The sequence below is a fragment of the Rhineura floridana genome, chromosome 2 (genome assembly GCF_030035675.1).
Source record: "Rhineura floridana isolate rRhiFlo1 chromosome 2, rRhiFlo1.hap2, whole genome shotgun sequence".
NCBI classification, from domain to species: Eukaryota; Metazoa; Chordata; class Lepidosauria; order Squamata; family Rhineuridae; genus Rhineura; species Rhineura floridana.
In genome coordinates this window covers 224966386-224989568 of record NC_084481.1, presented here as the reverse complement: position 1 = coordinate 224989568, position 23183 = coordinate 224966386, and the positions used below count along the sequence as shown (strand labels likewise).

Genomic DNA, 23183 nt, shown 5'->3' with positions numbered 1-23183 from the left:
GATGGATGGTTCATCCCACCTAGGGGTGGGGAGACAAGGATCTGGCCCACTGGCCAGCAAAAGTTCCCCACCCCAATCTAAAAGGACACAACACAAGAGGAAAATGCATTGCAAGGGAGGAGGAACTAAGCAAACACAAGCCAGGTAGTGTGCCTCTGAGTTGAGGAAAGGCCTGTCACTTTCACGCCTGGCTTGTCGGCTTCCTGAAAACATCCGGTTGGCCGCTGTGAGAAACAGGAGGCTGGACTAGATAGACCTTTTGGTCTCATCTAACAGGGCTTTACGGGTTCTTTGTTTCTGGCACTGATGCTGATGTCCCATCCTTTTTTCATTTGAGCCTTTGTATCTTCTGCTTATGAACATCTGAGCCAGACCACTGGCCCATCTAACTTGGTAATGCTTATTCTGACCGGTGGTGGCACTCCAGGCTCTCTGTCCCAGAGGACTTTTCAGCCTTGCCACTTGGGATCCATTTAACTGGAGATTGACCCTGGGTCTGTCTGCATGTAAAGTGGGCATGGGGAATCTGTGGCTCTCCAGATGTAGCTGGACTCCAGTTCCCATCAGCTTCAGCCAACAGGGCTGGATTTAAACTTCTTGTAGCCCTAAGCTATAACATGAGTGAGGCCCTTCCCTCTTCAACAAATAATAAAAATTTTAAAATGCAAAATACGGACTGTAAAATTAAACGGAATTTGATAATAGTGTAATATAGGTATTAAAAATGCAAGTTATATGTGTGCCCATTCTTTATTTAGGAGTTTGTCAAACACAACACAATTGAACAATATAATATAAGATTATAATATATAAATTAGACTTCCGGGAAGGGTGACTTCGCTTGTGCCTGCTTTTGGGACGGGCTCCCGCCTCAAAAGAAGCTTATTCAGATATAAATCAGTCAGAACATTTTTTTTTTGACTGATGAAATTTCTCCCGGGCAGGGAGAAACGTAGAGATCAACCTCAAAAGCCTGTTTTTTGTTGGGAGGACTGGATTTCATTAATTTATGAGATAAGGTCCAGCCAACAATGCCGGACGGACTTCCGAACAAGCTCTATCTGTTTAAGCGATACGTTTATCTTTTCTTTAAAGAGAGAACGGACTAACAGGCAAGCACCCTTCTTTCTATTATTTTTTTTACTTGGTTTAAATTGTTGCAGCAAAAGGAGATTTGTCAGATTGATCGGCTTTGGACAACTTCTGGGTGAGCTATAACTCTTCTCTGTTATTCACGAAATTAACAGCTTATCTCTGTTTCTGTCGCAAAAAGCTGTCCTGGAAGTGCATTCTAAAGATATAAACAGAAGAGGGATTTCTATTCCTGATTTCTATTCCGAGGAATATTATATTGTCTGGGACTATTCTCTTTTTGGTCTATTTTATTTTATTGGTCTATAGAAGTTCCATCCCTCTTGTTAGGCACCCTATCCAGGTGGCTAATGGTCTAGAGTGTCTACACATAACGTTGGGTCAGCGAGACAGACTGGGAATACTGTTGGTGTACCGTCCACCCTGCTGCCCAACAGCCTCCCTAACTGAGCTGACAGAGGTGGTCTCGGATCTATTGTTGCGTTCCCCCAAACTTTTGGTATTGGGGGATCTCAACATTCATGCTGAGGCCGCTTTATCTGGAGCAGCTCAGGACTTCATGACCTCCATGACAGCCATGGGGCTGTCTCAATTTGCTACTGGCCCTACGCATGTGTCGGGGCACACTCTGGACTTGATTTTTGCCTCTGGATTAGGGGATGGTGATCTGAGAGTGAGGAATTTTACATCTATTCCTTTGTCATGGTCAGATCACCGCCTATTAAGGTTTAGACTAACATTGTCTTCTCCCCTCTGCAAGGGTGGAGGACCAATTAAGATGGTCCGTCCCCGGAGACTAATGAATCCTGAGGGTTTTCTGATGGCTCTAGGGAATTTTCCAGCTGATAGAATTGACGGTCCTGTCGAAACCCTGGCCACGCTGTGGAATACAGAAATGGCCCGGGCAGTTGACACGATCGCCCCGGTGCGCCCTCTCCGTTGCAGAGCTCAATTGGCTCCCTGGTTTACCCCGGAGCTAAGAGTGATGAAGCAAGAAAGGAGACGGCTTGAGTGCAAATGGAGGCGAACTCCCGACGGCTGTAATCATGCACTTGTGAGGGTCTCTACCAAACTCTATGTGAAGGCAGTGAGAGCAGCAAAGAAGCAATACTTTGCTGTCTCTATTCAGTCATCTCTTAACCGCCCAGCGGAACTTTATAAAGTTGTCCGGGGACTTTTACACTCTGGTCCCCAGGACGCAATAACACCATCAATTGCCCGCTGTAATGAGTTTGCGCGACACTTTTGTGATAAGATCATGAACATCCGCCGGGACCTTGACTCCATTATTGTAGCAGTTGATCCTAATGAGGTGTCCAGAGCACAGTCTTGTCCTGTTTTACTGGATGAGTTTCAGTTGGTACAGCTCGAGGATGTGGACAAGGTGCTTGGACAGGTGCGGGCGACCACTTCTGCTCTGGATCCTTGCCCCTCATGGCTAATAAAAGCTAGCAGGAATGGAACAGCCGGCTGGGCCAAGGAGGTGATTAATGCCTCTTTACAAGAGGGAGTGGTCCCATCCTGCCTGAAACAGGCGGTGGTGAGACCGCTCCTAAAAAAACCCTCCTTGGACCCTGATAATTTGGACAACTATAGGCCGGTAGCAAATGTTCCATTCCTGGGCAAGGTCCTAGAGCGTGTGGTCGCTCGCCAACTCCAGGCTCTCTTGGATGAAACTGATTATCTAGACCCATTTCAATCGGGCTTTCGGCCGGGGTTTGGTACAGAAACGGCCTTGGTCGCCCTGTATGATGACCTCTGTCGGGAGAAAGACAGAGGGAGTGTAACTCTGTTGGTTCTCCTTGATCTCTCAGCGGCGTTTGATACCATCGACCATGGTATCCTTCTGGAGCGACTTACGGATTTAGGAGTGGGAGGCACTGCTTGGCGGTGGCTCTGCTCCTATCTCGGGAATCGTCTCCAGAAGGTGATGCTGGGGGAACATTACTCGAGTCCCTGGGTACTCCAATATGGAGTCCCGCAGGGTTCAGTTCTGTCCCCCATGCTTTTCAATATCTATATGAAGCCGCTGGGTGAGGTCATCAGGAGTTTTGGAGTGCGTTTCCAGCAATATGCTGATGATACGCAGCTCTACTACTCCTTTTCATCTTCGTCAGGTGAGGCTATTGATGTACTAGACCGCTGCCTGGCCGCGATAATGGGCTGGATGAGAGCTAATAAACTGAAACTCAATCCTAACAAGACTGAGATGCTGTTGGTGGGAGGGCCCTCTGCCCAGATGGTTGACGTTCGACCTGCCCTAGATGGGGTTACACTCCCCCTAAAGGAGCAGGTACGTAGTTTGGGGGTCTTATTAGATCCGCTCCTGTCACTTGAGGCTCAGGTAGCCTCGGTGGCACGGAATGCATTCTACCAGCTTCGGCTGGTAGTCCAACTACGACCCTATCTGGACAGGGAGAATCTCGCCTCAGTTATCCATGCTATGGTAACCTCTAGATTGGACTACTGTAATGCACTCTACGTGGGGCTACCTGTGAAGACGGTTCGGAAACTTCAGCTAGTGCAAAATGCTGCGGCCAGAGTTCTCACTGGGACAAAGAAATTTGACCATATAACACCTGTCCTGGCGCAGCTGCACTGGCTACCGATATGTTTCCGGGCCAGATTCAAAGTGTTGGTTCTTACCTATAAAGCCCTAAACGGCATCGGACCGCAATATCTGGTGGAACGCCTCTCTCGCTATGTACCTACCCGTTCACTACGCTCGACGTCGAAGGCCCTTCTCCGGGTCCCAACTCATAAAGAGGCCCGGAGATCAACAACTAGATCTAGGGCCTTCTCGGTGGTGGCCCCCGAACTATGGAATGCCCTCCCAGACGAGATACGCCTGGCGCCTTCTTTGTTATCTTTTCGGCACCAGGTAAAAACCTACCTTTTCGCCCAGGCTTTTTAAACATTTTAAATTTAATTTTAAACCTAATATGGATTTTAATTTATAAACTCATGGTAATTCTATTTTGGATTTTTATCATGTTATATTTTCCACACTTGCTCATATTTTAATTGTGATTTTATTTGTTGTACACCGCCCTGAGAGCTTTCTGCTATAGGGCGGTCTAGAAATGTAATTAAATAAATAAAATAAAATAAATTTATTTTGACGAATCTGCTTCTTCACGACGCCACTAACTGTTTTGATGCTGGGAACTAAATTTGTTTTGCATTCTTGAACATAGAGAGATAAGGCAGGCTGCTCTGTTTATACTGTGATGTCATCAAGCCTGGAATATTAACCCAATTGTTGCTGAAATAAGAAGTGGTTCTTCTTTATTTTTGTTTTGCTTTGTTTTCGTGGTTTTAAAAATGGTAATCAAGAATGTGGCTGAGAATCTGGAAGTAACTATGTTTCAGAAAATAATGGATGAGATTGAGATAACGAAACAAACCCTGCGACAGGGTAGTAAGGAGCTGAAAATTGAACTGAGCAAAATGACGCAGGAGCTTAAAGAAATAGGGGATCCTGTGAGAGAGGAGAATGAGATCAGAGATGAGAAAAGAAAAAATAAAGGGAAGATACAAGCCCTGGAGATTGGAACAAATGTGGAATCGGAAAAAGATCTGGAGTTTATGGATTTTAGAAATAAAATCTACTGTTTGGAATTTAACGTTATCTCTGAAGAAATTAATGAAGATATTAGAGATAAAGTTATCAATGGCTTGGATAATCTTTTGGACTGGAATGACGTGATGGAGTTTGATATAGAGAAAATCTATGGAATTAACTGCAGCCATGTGACAATGGAAAAACTCTCAAGAGATGAGCCAGTGCATTTTGTAAAAAAGAAGAACAGAGATATGACTTTACAACAGTATTTCAGCAACTTATTCAGAATGGATGGCAAGAAAATATTTGGGATAGAGGAAATTCCCATCAGACTCTTATTATATGACTATGGCTACGACAGCAAGATTATTATGGAATACTGATAATGGAAGATTGGACACTGAAATTACTGGACTTAACAGGACTATTGAAGATGGAAGATGGAACTAATAGGGATAATGGAATAATGGCTATTGAAATTATTGAACCTAACAGATTTTGATGAGATGGATTAATCGAAATGTTTATTTGGACTATGGTTATGACAATAAGATTATTATAATTATTAAAGAGATGGATTAATCGACATGTTTATTTGGAGAAAAATTGATAGATATATTTCTTAAAGAATTGAAACCTCTCTTTGACTTTTTGTGGAAAGAATAAAGTAATGTTTATGAGATTTGATGATTAATTAAGATAACTACTGGAGAAAAGTGATTTTATAATATGATTTAAGAGACAGGATTGTTATATATTGTAGACCTATAACTGATTTGATCTGTGACAAATGGGAAGTCAATATTTTATTTTTTTTGTTTAATTATTTTTGTTTTGTTTTGTTTTTTGTCTTTGAATGTTTTATGATTTTGTTTTGTATGTTTTATGAAAATTTGAATAAAAATTATTGTAAAAAAAAAAAGATTATAATATATAAATTAGATATAATTTATATATATACACAGGCTGTTGTCTCCAAGAATCAAAAAGGCTGCATATGCATGACGTTCTATAGAATTATTTACTGTTTACTGTTGTTTGGCAAGTGAGCCGCAACAATGATATTCAATACCTACCAAAAATGGTTTCCTGGTGGCAACGTTGTAAACGTTTTTTCTTTCTTTCTGACGCGAGGCCCCTTGTAATGTGAGGCCCTAAGCTGTAGCTTGTTTAGCTTGTATGTAAATCCAGCCCTGCCAGCCAGCATGGCTAATGGTCAGGGATGGTAGGAGTCACAGTCCAGCAACAATAGTCCTTGCCCTCACATGTGCTCCGCCACTGAGCGATGGGATTCTGGCTAAGCCATCTGCTTGGGAAAGTCAAGAGGGCCCGGATCTCTTCTCGATCATCCCAGAGTACAGGACACGGAAGAATGGGCTCAAGTTGCAGGAAGCCAGATTTTGACTGGACATCAGGAAAAACTTTCTAACTGTTGGAGCCATACAACAATGGAACCAATTACCTAGAGAGGTAGTGGGCTCTCTGACACTGGAGGCATTCAAGAGGCAGCTGGACAGCCATCTGTCGGAAATGCTTTGATTTGGATTCCTGCATTGCGCAGGGGGTTGGACTTGATGGCCTTATAGGCCCCTTCCAACTCTACTCTATGATTCTATGATTCTAAGTCCCGTTCCATCCCTCAAGCCACCTCCTTTCCTCCCTTCATAGGAACCCGGGAAGCTGCTTTATACTATTGTTCAATCTAGTGTAGTATTGTCTACACTGACTGGCAGTGTCTCTCCTGGGTTTCAGACAGGAATCAATTCCCAGCTCTGCCTGGACTGAACTTGGAACCTTCCCTTATGCAAGGCAAGCTCTACAGCTGAGCTACACTATGGAATCTCCATTGCACTTTTTCTGCTGCCAGTTAAACCTAACCATTTCCCAGTCTCGCAGATAAATACAGAACAGCTTTATCCACTTATATATTTTTTAAAAATGCATATTCCTATAGGCCACATCATCTCTTGCCCAGCTTGGAACACATTCACCAGTTTTGCCTTAGATTCTAAAACAGATGCTGGGTTTCCTTTCAGGTTCAGCAACATCCAGCTTACAGATTTCAACATCCTTGTAGAATATCACCACTTGTTCTGCTCGGTTATCTTGGAGGAACTGATATCTAAGTTGAATGTCTGGCACATCAAATATGGGACCAAGGAGACTGTGGAGTCACTGCTCTCAGATTGGAATGTAAGCATTACAGCTCTTCCCAGTTGCTGGGTGGCTAGTTGTGTAGAACAATGGCTGGGAGATTGTGATATGCATCAGGATGTCCTCCATTCAAAAATCCTCAGCCTCAGTACTCCCCAACCTGCATCTGCAATATGGGGACAATATTAACATTAAGATCTGCTATATACCCACTGAAAGTTACTTTACCCAACTTTTTGGTGTTAACTGCAGTTTCAGCTGTTGTTGTTGAATTAAGGAGCTTTCAGACTAGAATAAAAATGGTGCATTTTCTTTCTTTATTTAACAAACCGTTTTAGATAAAAATAAAATAAATCTCTAAAAGTTGATAAAATAAATTTCTAAACGTTTTACATAAAGTAGTAAAATACTACTAAAATCCACATACTTTAAAAATAGGTAAAGATAGTACAATTATTAAAATATATATAGGATCAACAAAATGTAAAAACTGTTTTGATTAGGCAATCGTACCCAGGCATGTAATTTCTGTCTTTTCCGTCTGTGTTTTTGCCTAGCTGGAATCTGTTCTGTAATTCTGATAAAGCCTCTTTCTAGTGCCTGGGTATGATTGCCCTAATCAAATAAGTTTTTAGCAGACATTGTGATGATGTGATCTGAGTATCCAGCAGATGTCACTGTAAAACTACAATCAGTTAACAGAAGGATGGGGAAAAACAATCTTTTTTCTAAAAAAGAAAGACTTGGTAGATTTTTGCAAGGTCTAAACATGGATGGCCGTTTGATGCGCCAAAGCATTTATTGAGGGTGGTGGGGACGGTGGGGACTTTATCTCATTTGTCCAAAGGATTTTGAAGCCTTCCAGACTTCTAGACTCTTCCTTTGTAGCTATATCTTGAATTCAAAAGGTGCTGATTGCAAGCCACGACTGCAAAGGACAAATTGGGAGTTGAACTGAGAGAGTGATGAAGTCAAGCTGTGGCTGCAAAGGATGAATCAGATTCTTTCTTCAAAGGTGCCATTTCAGGATTTCCAAGCCTGACATCACGTGATGCGCCTGATGTTATAAGACTTCAGGTGAATGACAGGTGGGTGACCCTGCAGAGGGTTGGCCACTTTTAGATCTAGCCCCTTGGCCAAAAGTGGCTCCCCACCCCAATTTAAAACATTTATAACCTGCCTTTTATCTATCTAATCTCAATGCAGTTTACAACAACGCTAAAATATATTAAAACACCTTAAAGCAGGGGTCAGGAGTCTCAGGCCTGGGGTTGAGTATGGCCCTCCAGGCCTTTCTACCTGGCCCTCGAAATTTTCTCCAGGCCACATCATACTAGCCGTTCTTCAAACGCAAGTGTTGTTGCCTGGCTGGAATCTGTGCCTTAATTCTGATAAAACCTCTTGGGAGGGAGGATAGAAAGAGGTGTGTGCAGCAACTAGCCTACCGTACGAAGGTAAAATTTATGTGCGTTGCCCTACGTGCGTTTGCCTCAAGCTCTGCCCACCACTGGCATGTAGCCCTTGGAAGGTTGTCCAGAAGAAAATGTGGCCTTCCAGCTGAAAAAGGTTCCACACCCCTCTCTTAAATCAATACATACAGCAGCAATCTCACAGAGCCAGAATAAGATGACCACTGGTATAAATAGCCAGCAAAGGCCCAGGAAAAGAAGTAAGTTTTTAGCAAGTGCTGGAAATACAGTCAGCTCTTATATATCAGTCACTGGACATTTTAGGCAGAAAATCCACATGGCATCCCTCTGTGGAAGTAAAAGATGTGAGCTAAATGATTGACAGATTATTGTTGTATCTGGTACTTGAGGTGGGATGCGGATGCCTCGTGTAATAATGCAGGACCCATCCTGGTCGTTATAATACTGTACATAAAGTACTTGAAATAATAGAAGCGGGAGGGGATGCCAAACAAATATGAAAATATTTTGGTTTGCAGATGGTTTTTCCTCCCTGCTTCCTTGTAAAGCTTGTTTTTTTAATCATTCTTTCTTCATTTTACATCATTATTAAATATAATCAAACATAATCAAAACATATATAAACCATACAATATTATTTTAATTTTATTAATTGTCATCACTACATATATACAAATACAACAGTATCCATACAATGTATAAAAATAAAAAATAATAAAATTATGAATAAACAAAGATAACAACTGGCCACAACTCCTCCTAAATCCCCCTCTGTGCTACAAGAACAATTATTCGAAGATGGAGCACAAAATGGATAACGAGCGAGTAAACACGCTTCAGTAATGGAAAAGAGGGGAAAAAATAATGGTTTATTTGTTTTTTTAAAAAAATCCCAAACTGAATTATCTCCAAACCTTTGTACCTGTAAGCATTTCTCAAACTAATCTGTTTGCTTTTGGGGGGGGGGGTTGGAGCAGAGTTTTATTGAAGAAAAAGGATTCCTTGGTCATCTGGAAACTGCATTTCAAGTGTGTGAAGAGAAGAAGAACAAGATTGTGACCACTTCTAATATGGGTAAGAGCTGACAGGTGTAACTCTGCTTCCATCCAGGCTCCTGTAATCTTGTATTGTTGAAATCTTAGGCCTAGTCCTCACTGAGGTGGTTCTTCTTGAGGAGATTCTGGCTTTGGCAAGTCACTGTCTTTCAGTCTCAGTTTTTGCATCTGTGTAAGGTGCATAATGGTGACTCGCATCGCATTGTCACGATAATGAATCAGAATTGGAAAGCTCTGCTGTAAAAACAGTTGATAGTGTTATTTTTTAACATTCTAGGAGCTGATCCTGAGGATGCAAGCAAACTATTTAAGGTGGTAGAATCTCAGATTTTCAGATGCAAAGAATACATTGACAATGTGAATGCAACCTTGCAAAAGATTTTGTCATCCTGGGCCACCTATACGGAGAACATGCACTTGCTGAAAGCTTGGCTGGAAGACACACGAAAAGAACATCCCAAAAAGGTTTGTTTTGCATTTCTTCCTGATTGTTAAAACTGCCTTGCACTTCATGGATGGAAGCATTGTAAACATCATCTTCTGCATTGTGGTGTTCCAGGTTCCCACAGAGACCTTAGCGGCCTGGAACTTCCGGCACGGATCCTTAAATGAAGCGGGAAACTTTTTGATTGAATCCAGCAATGAGGAAGTCGGGTCAGCTGTTTCCAGTGAGCTGAAAAAACTGAACAGAAAATGGGCTAAGCTAATAAAGAAGACACAGTTTGTGAGTTGTCACAGATAGTTCTCCCTTTCGCTTTGTCATTTACTCGACTCACACTTTAAACCAGTGTGGTACAGTGATTAGAGGTGTTAGACTACAATGATTAAAGGGCCCCTCAGGATGGGAGGGTGGCACTCCCATTCCGTAAATCAGTGGCAGCGTCCTGCAACCTGACCCTGCTGCAGATCTCAGAGAGTGAGCTCCCAGGCACCACCCCAAATGCAGACAGCATGGGCCTCAATAAGTACACATGCCCCTGACCCAGAGCTTGGAAAAGTTACTTTTTTGAACTACAACTCCCATCAGCCCAATCCAGTGGCCATGCTGGCTGGGGCTGATGGGAGATGTAGTCCAAAAAAAGTAACTTTTCCAAGCTCTGCCCTGACCCCAACTTGGGTGATGGCAGGCATGTGTGCTACACACGCACGCCATTCACACCACACAAGAGGTAGGTGGGGCGCACGCATGAGCTTATTAGCCCTGCACTGCCTGTGTCAGGGGGGAGCGTTGGGCTACGGCACTGCAGGCCCGGGGCAGGCTGGCGCCCTAGGGCCCAGTTATGCCTGGCGTCGGCCCTGCCTAAGGAAACTCGAGTTGAAATCCCCACTTGGCCATAAAATTAACTGGGTTGACCTCTCTGCCTAACCTACCTCATGGGGTTGTTGTGAGGATAAAAAGTGAGAGAGGGGAATGGAGGCTGACCACATGTACTCTTCTAAGGAGGAAAGGCAAGATTTAAGTGTAAATAACAAACAAGCAGATGGGTTTGCCATTTGTCTACTGTGTCTATGGCCTAAAGCAGCCTTTCCCAACCAGTGTGCCTCCAGATGTTGTTGGACCACAACTCCCATCTTTCCTGACCATTGGCAATGCTGGCTGAGGCTGATGGGAGTTGTGGTCCAACAACATCTGGAGGCACACTGGTTAGGAAAGGCTGCCCTCAAGTTTGAAATATAGAAGGCAAGTCTATAAACACATGATGGAAATGTGCTGGGAGATGCAGCCAATCAGAGCAACCTGACAGCCATTCACTGTGTTTCCTTTGTGTGTTTTCAAGCATGTTGTTCTCTTTCAAATATTTATAGGAAATAAGACAAATATCTTTTTATTATTAGGTTTTTTATTATTAATATTATAAATTTGTTATTAATGGCACCAGTTATTAATTGGTGTTTTGTAGAAAATGAAGAATTGGGGAGGTTATAACAAATGCAATTTGACATCTATAGGAGATGAGGTTACTGAAAATGGAAGAGGATAAAATGAAGCTAGCAACTGACAGTAATGGAAATGTGGATCCTCCCACGCTTGCAGAACAGGATACATGTGGCCGTGCGGTGGATAGCTCAGAGGAGGTTCTTAAGATGCAATTTGAAAATGAAGAGGTAAAACAATTGCTTATCTTACAAGATCCAGAGTATCAGCACTTGGGCTATTCACAATATTCAGAGCTAAGTCCCTCCCATACAGATTCAGTCATTGGGTTGTTCAAATGTGTATGTACAAAGACTATGCATGTGGGGAGGGGAGAAGTGGGATCACACTCCCGTTAACTGGGCAGGCCATGTTTGTATAGGTACCACATAGGTAAATGAGTATAGGCTTGAACTATACAGTTGGTAATGCACTCCTGGATATAAGTCATGACGGCTAAATGCTTCCTTCAAATTCAGAGTTGCTGTGCCTCTGATTACTTGTTGCTGGAGAACACAAACAGTGCTGTTGTGCTCATGTCCTGTTTTGTGGGCTTCCACATCGGGATCTGGTTAACTGCTATGATGACAAGGCGGATCCATGGTCTGATCCAGTAGCGCAGTTCTTACGTTCATATACCTGGGAGATTGCCATGTGGTTCAGGCCTACCCACAGTTAAATTTCTAGGCCCTTTGCAAACTTAATGGCCCATGTGTAGATTCCACTAGGCCCACATTCAGGAGAAGCACACCTAGTGGGTAGAAAGGGGTATATGATCCTGTTCTCTGGCCACATGCGGCCACTACTTCAGGGGTGGGAACTTCAGGCCCTCCAGGCCTCTGTACCTGACTCTCAGAACTCTCGCCAGGCCACAGCCTGAAGTGGCCTTGCTTGGCACCCTGAGTGTTTTTGCTTGGATGGGATGTAATCTTAAACTCTGAAAATGCCTCTTGTTTGTCTGGGTGTAAGATAGAGAGGGGTGCATGAGTGTGTGTAGAAATTAGCCTAATTTACAAAATGAACATTTATATTTGTTGCTCTGCCCACGTTTTGCCTCTGGCCCTGCTCACAACTGGCATATGGCCTGAAGGCTGCCCAGAAGGGAATGCAGCCCTTGGGCTAATTCTGCATGCATCTGAACTGGGCCAACATTTTTACTCCAAAGCAAAACCAGGTACTGTCCCACATCCCAATTAAATTTTAGCCAGTCGTCATTTTTGAAGTGGGTTTGAACAGGTCCACTACCTTAACTCCCTCCCTCACAAGAGACCACATCTATAAAAGAATCTTTGGGGCCATGTCTATGGTGAGAATAAGCCAATTCTCCTAACTTACTTACTGGAAAAGACAATTTCTTCGAAAATGAATTGTGGTGTAGTGGTTAAGGTGCTGGACTATGACCTGGGAGACCAGGGTTCGAATCCCCCCACAGCCATGAAGCTCACTGGGTGACCTTGGGCCAGTCACTGCCTCTCAGCCTCAGTGGGAGGCAATGGTAAATCCCCTCTGAATACTGCTTACCATGAAAACCCTATTCATAAGTCCATTTCTATTTTCAAAAATATGAATAAAATATGCTATCTTTTCTCATGCAGTTGCTTCTGTTGTTTTCACCCCATTTCCCCTTCCTAGATTCTCCCGGTCAGTCTCGGTGCCGGTTCACTAGTTCTGGAAGGATCCTTTTCCGAAGAAGAAATTAAGCTAAATTTTGAAGATGCTCACAAGGAGCTTGAAGCATCTGTTTTAAAAGCTATGCAACTCCTTGGCCAAAAGACAAGGCCCGAGGGACCAGTTTCAAAACAAGAAGTGAGTTCAGCCATTACTGCATAGTTTGTGATTAGGGATGGATGGATACTTTCCAGTTCATGTCACTTTCATAGGTGTTCACCCATCTGTTCTATTCTGTTTCCACCTTAAAGTGTGTATTGAAAAAAATCTGTACAAAATCCCATGTTTAAATAAGTATGTTATGTCAATGTACACATTTCTAAAAGGATTTTATCCTAAAATACCTACCTAAAATACCTGCATATAAAAAATGCATTTTTTTAAAGATACATAGCCAAAAGTCTTGGAACAGAAGAAGCTGCCTTATATGGACCATTGGTCCATCTATCGCTGATGTCGGGGAGGGGTCTAGTAGGCTGCGAGTAGACAGTCCCTTCCCCGAGGTGTCACATGGTGACAGGGAGAAGGCTGAGCCACTGGCCCATCCTCACCCTGACCACCACCACCCTGCTCTCAAGCCATCCACAAGCCTGTTTCCTGCTGCTGACCCACCTCCAGCACAGGAGGGGATGACAGAGTTGTAGCCAGGAGATGAGCTGGCCAAGTTGTCTCCATCTCCATCGCCACGGATGCGCTGTAGGCTGCACAGGGGCAGAGTCCGTTAGTCAACCCACCTGCCAAAGTGTCCACTTGCTTGCCTGGTCCCAAGTGGGGAAATGATTCCCACGCAAGTAGCTGTGCCCCCCCTTCATAAGGGTGGGTCCATGGGGTGTGTCACGTATTGCAACAATGTCTTCGCTTGTATAGCCATGCAGAGTAGCGTCTTGAAATGATCTTAGCTCTGTGACCTGTAGTTTGATCTGCATTACAGTTATGTGCAAAACTGTGGATTAAAGCCATTGGCCATGACCAAGCCAAGAGTCCTGAGTCTGAATCTGTCGCTGGGAGCCAGGACACTGATGGAAACTGGAATCCAGCAACATCTGGAAGGGCACCACATTGGCTACCCCCGTTGGAAGGCATTCATCTATTTTTAGGCCGGTTGTGTGTTTTGATGATGATTCTGTAATTTTAGGCTATTTCTCCCCCCCGCTTCTTCCTGCAGGAAGCTTTTAGCATCTTGGATACCAACATCCTCCACAAGTTTTTGAAAGCAGCGGAACAATTGAAAGACATTTCGCCCATTGATGAAAAGGCAGCGGTGGAGGAAAAGAGCAAAGATGTTCATGAGAGATGGGAGGTGAGAAAATGTACCTGGGAGACCGAGAGGCATTTTAATCACATAGAAGCCACTTGAGAATATTTTCTTGCTCTTTGTGATATTTGGAGGCCCTTTTGATAGAGGTGGTACAATATAGTGGCTAGTTAGCAGCGTGGTCCAGGGAGACCTGGGCTCCAGTTTCAGTTCAATCCTTAAGATCATTAGATGGCCATGGGAAAGTTCCTGTAGGCCGGCTTTGCCAGGCCTGGTGCCCTCCAGATGATGTTGGGGACTCCACTTCATATTGTTCCTTGATTGTTGGCCATGCTGACTGTGGCTAGTGGGAGGTGGAGTCAAACAACATCTGGAGGGCATCAGGTTGCGGAAAGCTGCTTTATAGACTGTTTGTATAGTTATCTGCTGCCTCTTACACAGCAAGAAGCCCTCTCAAGATAGCCCACAATCAATATCATACAAATGACTGATGTACATCCTTTGGGAGGGGATTCCATAGAGATGGAGTCACCACTGAAAAGCCTCTGTCTTTTGTGCCTGCGAGTCTGATTGATCATGATGGCAGGTTAGCGAACACGGCTTCTTAAAGCCCGAGCATGTTCATACAGTCGCAGGCAGTCCTTCAAATAGCCTGGTCTCAAACTGTTTAGGGTTTTAAAGGTATCTGCTAGAACTTTAAATTGGACCTTGGAAACGCACCAGCAACTGGCGCAGCTAGAACAGAATTATTGTCTGCTCTGATGTTTGGCCCTCAAGAGCAGCCAGGCAACTGCATTCTGTATCGGCTGAAGCTTCTGAGCCATCTTTAAAGGCAGCCCCACATAAAGTGCACTACGGTAGTCTAGCTTGGATGTCATTAGGGCATATATAACTGGCAATGTCTGCTTGCTCTAGATAGGGTCACAGTGATAAAGGCTGTTAGACACTGATGCCACCCTGAGCTTGCATCAAGAGATCAGAGGCCAGGACAGCTTGCAAGCTATAAACTTGAGCTTTTCGGGAAAGTGCAACACCATCCAGAACCGGTTAAACCCCACCCACCGAATCAGCAGTTTTCACAGAAGACCCCTTCAGTGCATATAGCACATGGGTCATCAACCTCTTTTGGGGCCAGTGGGCAAATTTGGAATTTTGAGAAAGTGCTGAGCTACAAAAGGGCTGCCATGGGGTGGGTGGCATAATGCAAAATGGCTGCCACATCTAAAAGAGCAGGGAAAGAGACAGGAAAACAAAAAGGTGTGGGCACCTGCCCCCAGTCAATGGAAAAAGACACCTGCATCAGCCACTTGCTCACAGCGAGAAGCTCTTTGCACCTCTCCTCTGTTCAAATTGGGAGGGAGGGAGTGTCCAGTCCTGGCACATCAGTGTATAAGAGGCTGCGCCGGTGCATAAAGGAATTGAGCAGGAAAAGCAAACAATCCCTCCTACATTGTGGATTTTTGAGGGGGTATTCTGGGTGCAATAGGAGGTTCTGGTGGGCACACTGGCACCTGAAGCCACTGGATTAACACCCCTGTTGGACTATGACCTGGGAGATCAGGGTTCCACTGTGCCAACAGCTGCATGACTGTAGGCTCTTGATGCCAGTTAGGAAGCTTCTTTCTACTGAGTCTTTCTACTGACTGGCAGCAGCTCTCCAGGATTTCAGACAGGCTTCTGTCTCAGCCCTACTTGGAAATGCCAGAGATTGAACCTGGGACCTTCTGCATGCAAGGCAGATGCTCTGCCACCGAGCTGGGGCCATGGAGCATGGAGATCATATGCTCATACTCTGTATGCACATAGCACCCTCTTGCTGTCATTCCACTCAGTGCATGGGTGTCAGTGTGTGTGCCTAGTAGATGTCGCCTTGCTTTTCCCTCCATGCATTGGCTATATATGCGCAGGGCATATATCCTTGTATTCTCAGTCTTATCTACCCTCTAGGGATAGTGTGAGGCTAACAAGCTGCTCTGATCTCCTTGGAACATGCCTCCCCTCTCCCCTTGGTGATACCCCCTTAACCTAATTGTTTCATTTTTTACCATCCTTCCTTAACGTGCATTCCACATTCTGCAGGCAGTTCGCCGTGAAATTGTATCCTATGTTCAGTTAAAAATGGAAATTGAACGAGGGGAATTGAATAAGGCCTTTTCAAAACTCAACAAGCAAATAAATAGAGAAAAGAAATTGCTCCGCGCAGGAAAAACCAAGGGCCTCATCGAGGAACATGAGGTACTGTATAAAACCCAGTCTGCATCAGCACTGGAATTGTTTTAAAGATGTTTCTAAGATGTTTGTTTTTACCATGTTTTTATTGTTTTATCACTTATTGTTTGCCACCTTGGGCACCTTTTAGGAGGAAGTATGGGATATAAATTTAATAAATAAATAAAATATAAATAAGTAAATAACACCAATATTCTTCTCTGTGTTTCTCAAGATATGGGTTACATTGAATAAAAGCTTTATAGAAGAGCTTTGTGCATACCATGGACTGCGAAAAAGACAAATAATTGGGTGTTAGAACATATTAAACCAGAACTATCACTAGAAGCTAAAATGATGAAACTGAGGTTATCATACTGTGGACACATAGTGAGAAGCCATGATTCTTACAAGCCTTACACGGCGCGGGACCACAATATCTGCTGGAACGCCTCTCCCGATATGAACCTGCCCGTACACTGCGTTCTACATCGAAGACCCTCCTCCGAGTTCCGACTCAGAGAGAGGCTCGGAGGGTGGTAACAAGAACTAGGGCCTTCTCGGTGGTGGCCCCTGAACTGTGGAATAGTCTCCCCGATGAGGTGTGCTTGGCGCCGACTTTGCTATCTTTTCGGCGCCAAGTCAAAACCTTCCTCTTTTCTAAGGCATTTTAATCTAATTTTAATTTTAATTTAGTTTTAAATTTGCTATAATTGATTTTAGACTTTTCATTTTCTTATATGTGCTCTTGTAGTATTATTATGGGTTTTTATTGTATGTATCTGTATTTTGCTGTAAACCGCCCAGAGAGCTATGCTAGTCGGGCGGTATAAAAATCTAACAAATAAATAAATAAATAAATTCACTAGAAAAGCCAATAATGCTGGGAAAAACAGAAGGGAGTAGAAAAAGAGGAAGGCCAAACAAGAGATGGATTGATTCCATAAAGGAAGCCACAGACCTGAACTTACAAGATCTGAACAAGGTGGCTCATGACAGATGCTCTTGAAGGTCACTGATTCATAGGGTCGCCATAAGTCGTAATCGACTTGGAGGCATATAGCAACAACAATCTGTACTTACAGCGCACCCTTCACCCAAAGGTCCCAGGGTGGGTTACAAAAATGTCACCATTGAAACAAGTTACATGAAACATATAAAACAAGTTACATTAAAATCATAAAACAAAAGTGGAAAACAACCAATGACAAAGTAGCAAAATGAAACAGCAGCACACAACAGCAGTGCAGAGCAATGCAAGAGGAGGGGAGAGATTCACTCAGCCAAAGGTCTGAGTAAAGAAGTGCATCTTGACTAATTGTGGAAAAGCATACAATGATGATGCAAGATGCAGCAGAGTGGATGCCATTTAAGAAACGGGGGGCCACAGCAGAGAAGGCTGTCTCGTGCACTTGGGATAGGGGAGAAATTAGATTCAGTTTGCATTTAAAGGCGAAAAGGGAAATTTACATTCATTGCTCCACCTACGTTTGCTTCTGGCCCCACCCACCACTGACATATGGCCCCCAGAAGATTGTCCAAAAGGGATTGTGGCCCTTGGGCTACAAAAGGTTTCCTGTTCCTGGTCTACTCCAACTGGCAATGGCTCTCCAGGGTCTCAGGCAGGGTTAGTTACCCGACACACTTGCCAGGGGTTGAAAATGTGATATAGCTATAAAGTATCATAACGCTGTAATCAGCGCTGTGTGTATTTGTGCTGGGGGGGAAAACTTCTCCAAGCAAAGTAGAATTCTGTGACTTGTGTAACTTTTGCACAGTAAGCAGTTTGCATACATTCTCTTAATATACTATATACATCTACATGTATATTAATTATTATTCATGGGGGTTTTTTTTGCGTAATTTATACTGGTTTCTTCTAGTCGTGGGGTGAGGCAAAAAGGTAGATACCTCCTACCACTTGACCATTGCACATCTTATTCAGCTACCCTCTGGCTTCTGAAGTTTCAGCAGGCATTTCACTGGCTATCCAATGAAGCCAAATGTTGGAAGATCCAGGACAGCAAAAGAAAGTATTTTTCACACAGTGCATAGTTAAAATGATGCAATGTGCTCTCACAAGATGTAGTAATGGCCACCAACTTGGATGGCTCTAAAAGAGGGTTAGACAAATTTATGGAGGATAAAGCTGTCAGGGGCTACTAGCCATGACGGATACATTCTCCTTCCACTATTGGAGGCACTATGCCTTTGAGTATAAGTTGATGGGAATCACAAGTGGGCTCTTTCACCAAAGCCCTGCTTTGGGGCTTCCTTTAGGCATCTAGCTGGCCACCGTGAGATGCTGGCCACCGTGAGAGGGATAGGCCTTTGGCCTTGATCCCTCAATGCTCTTCTCAGGACTTAGAGAGAGCCTGTGTGGTGTAGTGGTTAGAATGTTGGACCAGGAGCTGGGAGACCAGGGTTGGAATCCCCACTCAGCCATGAAGCTCCACTGGGTGACCTTGGGCCAGTCACTGCCTTTCAGCCTAACCTACCTCGCAGGGTTGTTGCGGGGATTAAATGAGGTGGGGGAGAACCTTGTACACCACCTTGAGCTCCTTGGAGAAAAGGTGGGATATAAATGCAATAAACAAACAAATAATGTTCTTATTGTCCACATGCTTCTAAAGCATGGGTTCCTGCTGGGAGGAAGGGTGGGATATAAATCAATCAATCAAACAAATAAAGCATATGGGCCAGGAAACTGTTTTTCTTCTGTGGTCGCTTTAGCAGATCCATAGCCCTTGTACTGCTTAGTCAAACATATGGATACTGGCTGTCTTGGCTTAAGAATTTCTGTGGGAGCTTCCACTGAGATGCTTACAAAAAGGAAGCAGACAATTAAAAAAAACCCAGTGAGTAATCATTTCATGAATTCTTTGTATTCCTCTCTCCATTTAGGCAATATTTTCTCAGCAAGGTAGCCTGGGCGAGCTTGACACTTCCTTGCAAGCACTGAAAGCCATGAGCCAGAAAATGAGGGAGGAAGAGAAGGAGGCTGACAGCCAGACGCCAGTTGCAGAATATAAGCAAAAGAAAGAAGAGCTTCAGAGACGGGCTGCAGCTCTTTACCATGAGCTGGTGTCTAGGGCTGCTGATGGCCATTCACCTAAGAGAGGGTAGGTGCCGTCAGTGGACACGGTGGAACTGTTTCATGGGCAGCAGTCAAGAGTCGGAGTTAAAGTTTGCCAACTTTCTGTTATGGAAATATGTATGTATATATATGCAGAGATACTCAGTGGTCTGAGCTGCATGTGTGCCAGTGTGTGTACTTACCTTAGAAGCAGGCTTTTATTTATTTTATTTATTAGATTTTTATACCGGCCGACTAGCATAGCTCTCTGGGCGGTGTACAACAAAAAATACAAATACACCTCATAAAATCCCATATTAAATACAACAAAAACATGTAAAAAGAAAAACAATCTAAAATCAATTACACAAATTTTAAAATTTAAATTTAAATTTAAATTAAAACGCCATAGAAAAGAGGCAAGTCTTAAGCTGGCGCCGAAAAGACAGCAGCATCGGCGCCATACGCACCTCATCGGGGAGACTGTTCCAGAGTTTGGGGGCCACCACTGAGAAGGCCCTAGTTCTTGTCACCACCCTCCGAGCCTCCCTATGCATTTAGATCACTGAGACTTAAGACTTAGTCAAATAAGAAAAGCTACTTTATTTATAGAAATACATAGTAGATAGGAAGGCATACCTAGTTCTAACTAGCTACGTTGGAGGCGCAATGCCCAGACGTGGGTATTGCCCTCACGGCTCAGGAGAGAGAGCACAGACAAAGATGTCTCCTCTTTCCTCAGTCAGTCGAAGAAGAAGACAAAGGAAGGAGGGGCAGGTCAGCTTCCCTGAGCATATCAGCTTACAACAGAAGGAAGTTGGGTAGAGAAGAGCACAGGTAAAGGGAGGCAAGCCTAGCCAGCTGGAGGACCCGAACTCTTATCTTCTTTCTGGAATACAAACAAAAGAACCCAAACAGGAGTTGCTCTTGGCCCCACTGCCAACACTTTCCAGCTAAGGAGCCAGACCAGGTGCAGGGCTCTGCACCTGCTGCCTAAATTCAAGAAGCAACTGAGCCTCAGACTGAGGAACGTGAGCTCCCAGAAGACCCTCCTGGGTCTGTAAGACCAGAGCCTGGACCCTCATGGGCATTTCCCCCTGAGCCTAAGGAACCTAATGGGTGCCTCAGGACCTCACCAGTCCAGCGGGGGAGGGAGCGTATCAGGCAGGAGGCTGAAGAAGCCAGGAGAAGTGCCCGTCTTCAGACCAGAGGGTTGGCCCTTTAAGAACATAAGAACATAAGAAGAGCCTGCTGGATCAGGCCAGTGGCCCATCTAGTCCAGCATCCTGTTCTCACAGTGGCCAACCAGGTGCCTGGGGGAAGCCCGCAAGCAGGACCCAAGTGCAAGAACACTCTCCCCTCCTGAGGCTTCCGGCAACTGGTTTTCAGAAGCATGCTGCCTCTGACTAGGGTGGCACAGCACAGCCATCACAGCTAGTAGCCATTGATAGCCCTGACCTCCGTCAATTTGTCTAATCTTCTTTTAAAGCCATCCAAGCTGGTGGCCATTACTGCATCTTGTGGGAGCAAATTCCATAATTTAACTATGCGCTGAGTAAAGAAGTACTTCCTTTTGTCTGTCCTGAATCTTCCAACATTCAGCTTCTTTGAATGTCCACGAGTTCTAGTATTATGAGAGAGGGAGAAGAACTTTTCTCTATCCACTTTCTCAATGCCATGCATAATTTTATACACTTCTATCATGTCTCCTCTGACCCGCCTTTTCTCTAAACTAAAAAGCCCCAAATGCTGCAACCTTTCCTCGTAAGGGAGTCGCTCCATCCCCTTGATCATTCTGGTTGCCCTCTTCTGAACCTTTTCCAACTCTATAATATCCTTTTTGAGATGAGGCGACCAGAACTGTACACAGTATTCCAAATGTGGCCGCACCATAGATTTATACAACGGCATTATGATATCGGCTGTTTTATTTTCAATACCTTTCCTAATTATCGCTAGCATGGAATTTGCCTTTTTCACAGCTGCCGCACACTGGGTCGACATTTTCATCGTGCTGTCCACTACAACCCCGAGGTCTCTCTCCTGGTCGGTCACCGCCAGTTCAGACCCCATGAGCGTATATGTGAAATTCAGATTTTTTGCTCCAATATGCATAATTTTACACTTGTTTATATTGAATTGCATTTGCCATTTTTCTGCCCATTCACTCAGTTTGGAGAGGTCTTTTTGGAGCTCTTCACAATCCCTTTTTGTTTTAACAACCCTGAACAATTTAATGTCGTCAGCAAACTTGGCCACTTCACTGCTCACTCCTAATTCTAGGTCATTAATGAACAAGTTGAAAAGTACAGGTCCCAATACCGATCCTTGAGGGACTCCACTTTCTACAGCCCTCCATTGGGAGAACTGTCCATTTATCCCTACTCTCTGCTTTCTGCTTCTTAACCAATTCCTTATCCACAAGAGGACCTCTCCTCTTATTCCATGACTGCTAAGCTTCCTCAGAAGTCTTTTGTGAGGTACCTTGTCAAACGCTTTTTGAAAGTCTAAGTACACTATGTCCACTGGATCACCTCTATCTATATGCTTGTTGACACTCTCAAAGAATTCTAATAGGTTACTGAGACAGGACTTTCCCTTGCGGAAGCCATGCTGGCTCTGCTTCAGCAAGGCTTGTTCTTCTATGTGCTTAGTTAATCTAGCTTTAATCATACTTTCTACCAGTTTTCCAGGGACAGAAGTTAAGCTAACTGGCCTGTAATTTCCGGGATCCCCTCTGGATCCCTCTTTGAAGATTGGCGTTACATTTGCCACTTTCCAGTCCTCAGGCATGGAGGAGGACCCGAGGGACAAGTTACATATTTTAGTTAGCAGATCAGCAATTTCACCTTTGAGTTCTTTGAGAACTCTCGGGTGGATGCCATCCGGGCCCGGTGATTTGTCAGTTTTTATATTGTCCATTAAGCTTAGAACTTCCTCTCTCGTTACCACTATTTGTCTCAGTTCCTCAGAATCCCTTCCCGCAAATGTTAGTTCAGGTTCAGGGATCTGCCCTATATCTTCCACTGTGAAGACAGATGCAAAGAATTCATTTAGCTTCTCTGCAATCTCCTTATCGTTCTTTAGTACACCTTTGACTCCCTTATCATCTAAGGGTCCAATCGCCTCCCTAGATGGTCTCCTGCTTTGAATGTATTTATAGATTTTGTTGTTGTTGGTTTTTATGTTCTTAGCAATGTGCTCCTCAAATTCTTTTTTAGCATCCCTTATTGTTTTCTTGCATTTCTTTTGCCAGAGTTTGTGTTCTTTTTTATTTTCTTCATTCGGACAAGACTTCCATTTTCTGAAGGAAGACTTTTTGCCTCTAAGAGCTTCCTTGACTTTGCTCGTTAACCATGCTGGCATCTTCTTGGCCCTGGCGGTACCTTTTCTGATCTGCGGTATGCACTCCAGTTGAGCTTCTAATATAGTGTTTTTAAACAACTTCCAAGCATTTTCAAGTGATGTGACCCTCTTGACTTTGTTTTTCAGCTTTCTTTTCACCAATCCCCTCATTTTTGTGACGTTTCCTCTTTTGAAGTCAAATGTGACCGTGTTGGATTTTCTTGGCAATTGGCCATTTACATGTATGTTTAATTTAATAGCACTGTGGTCACTGCTCCCAATCGGTTCAACAACACTTACATCTCGCACCAGGTCCCGGTCCCCACTGAGGATTAAGTCCAGGGTTGCCGTCCCTCTGGTCGGTTCCATGACCAACTGGTCTAGGGAATAGTCATTTAGAATATCTAGAAACTTTGCTTC

At 44.0% G+C, this 23183-nt stretch overlaps 1 protein-coding gene across 5 annotated transcripts in view; it reads left to right on the top strand.

The window, feature by feature from the left end:
- SYNE2 (spectrin repeat containing nuclear envelope protein 2) overlaps window positions 1–23183 on the top strand; it is a 373624-nt gene that overhangs the window by 59242 nt on the left and 291199 nt on the right. For all 5 annotated transcript variants that reach the window (XM_061612375.1, XM_061612372.1, XM_061612374.1 and 2 more), the window contains 9 exons: window positions 6694–6850; window positions 9219–9315; window positions 9574–9761; window positions 9856–10020; window positions 11247–11402; window positions 12844–13017; window positions 14045–14179; window positions 16214–16369; window positions 19247–19464. In XM_061612375.1, coding sequence (XP_061468359.1) covers window positions 6694–6850; window positions 9219–9315; window positions 9574–9761; window positions 9856–10020; window positions 11247–11402; window positions 12844–13017; window positions 14045–14179; window positions 16214–16369; window positions 19247–19464 — 1446 coding nt within the window. The remainder of the gene's footprint in view (window positions 1–6693; window positions 6851–9218; window positions 9316–9573; window positions 9762–9855; window positions 10021–11246; window positions 11403–12843; window positions 13018–14044; window positions 14180–16213; window positions 16370–19246; window positions 19465–23183) is intronic.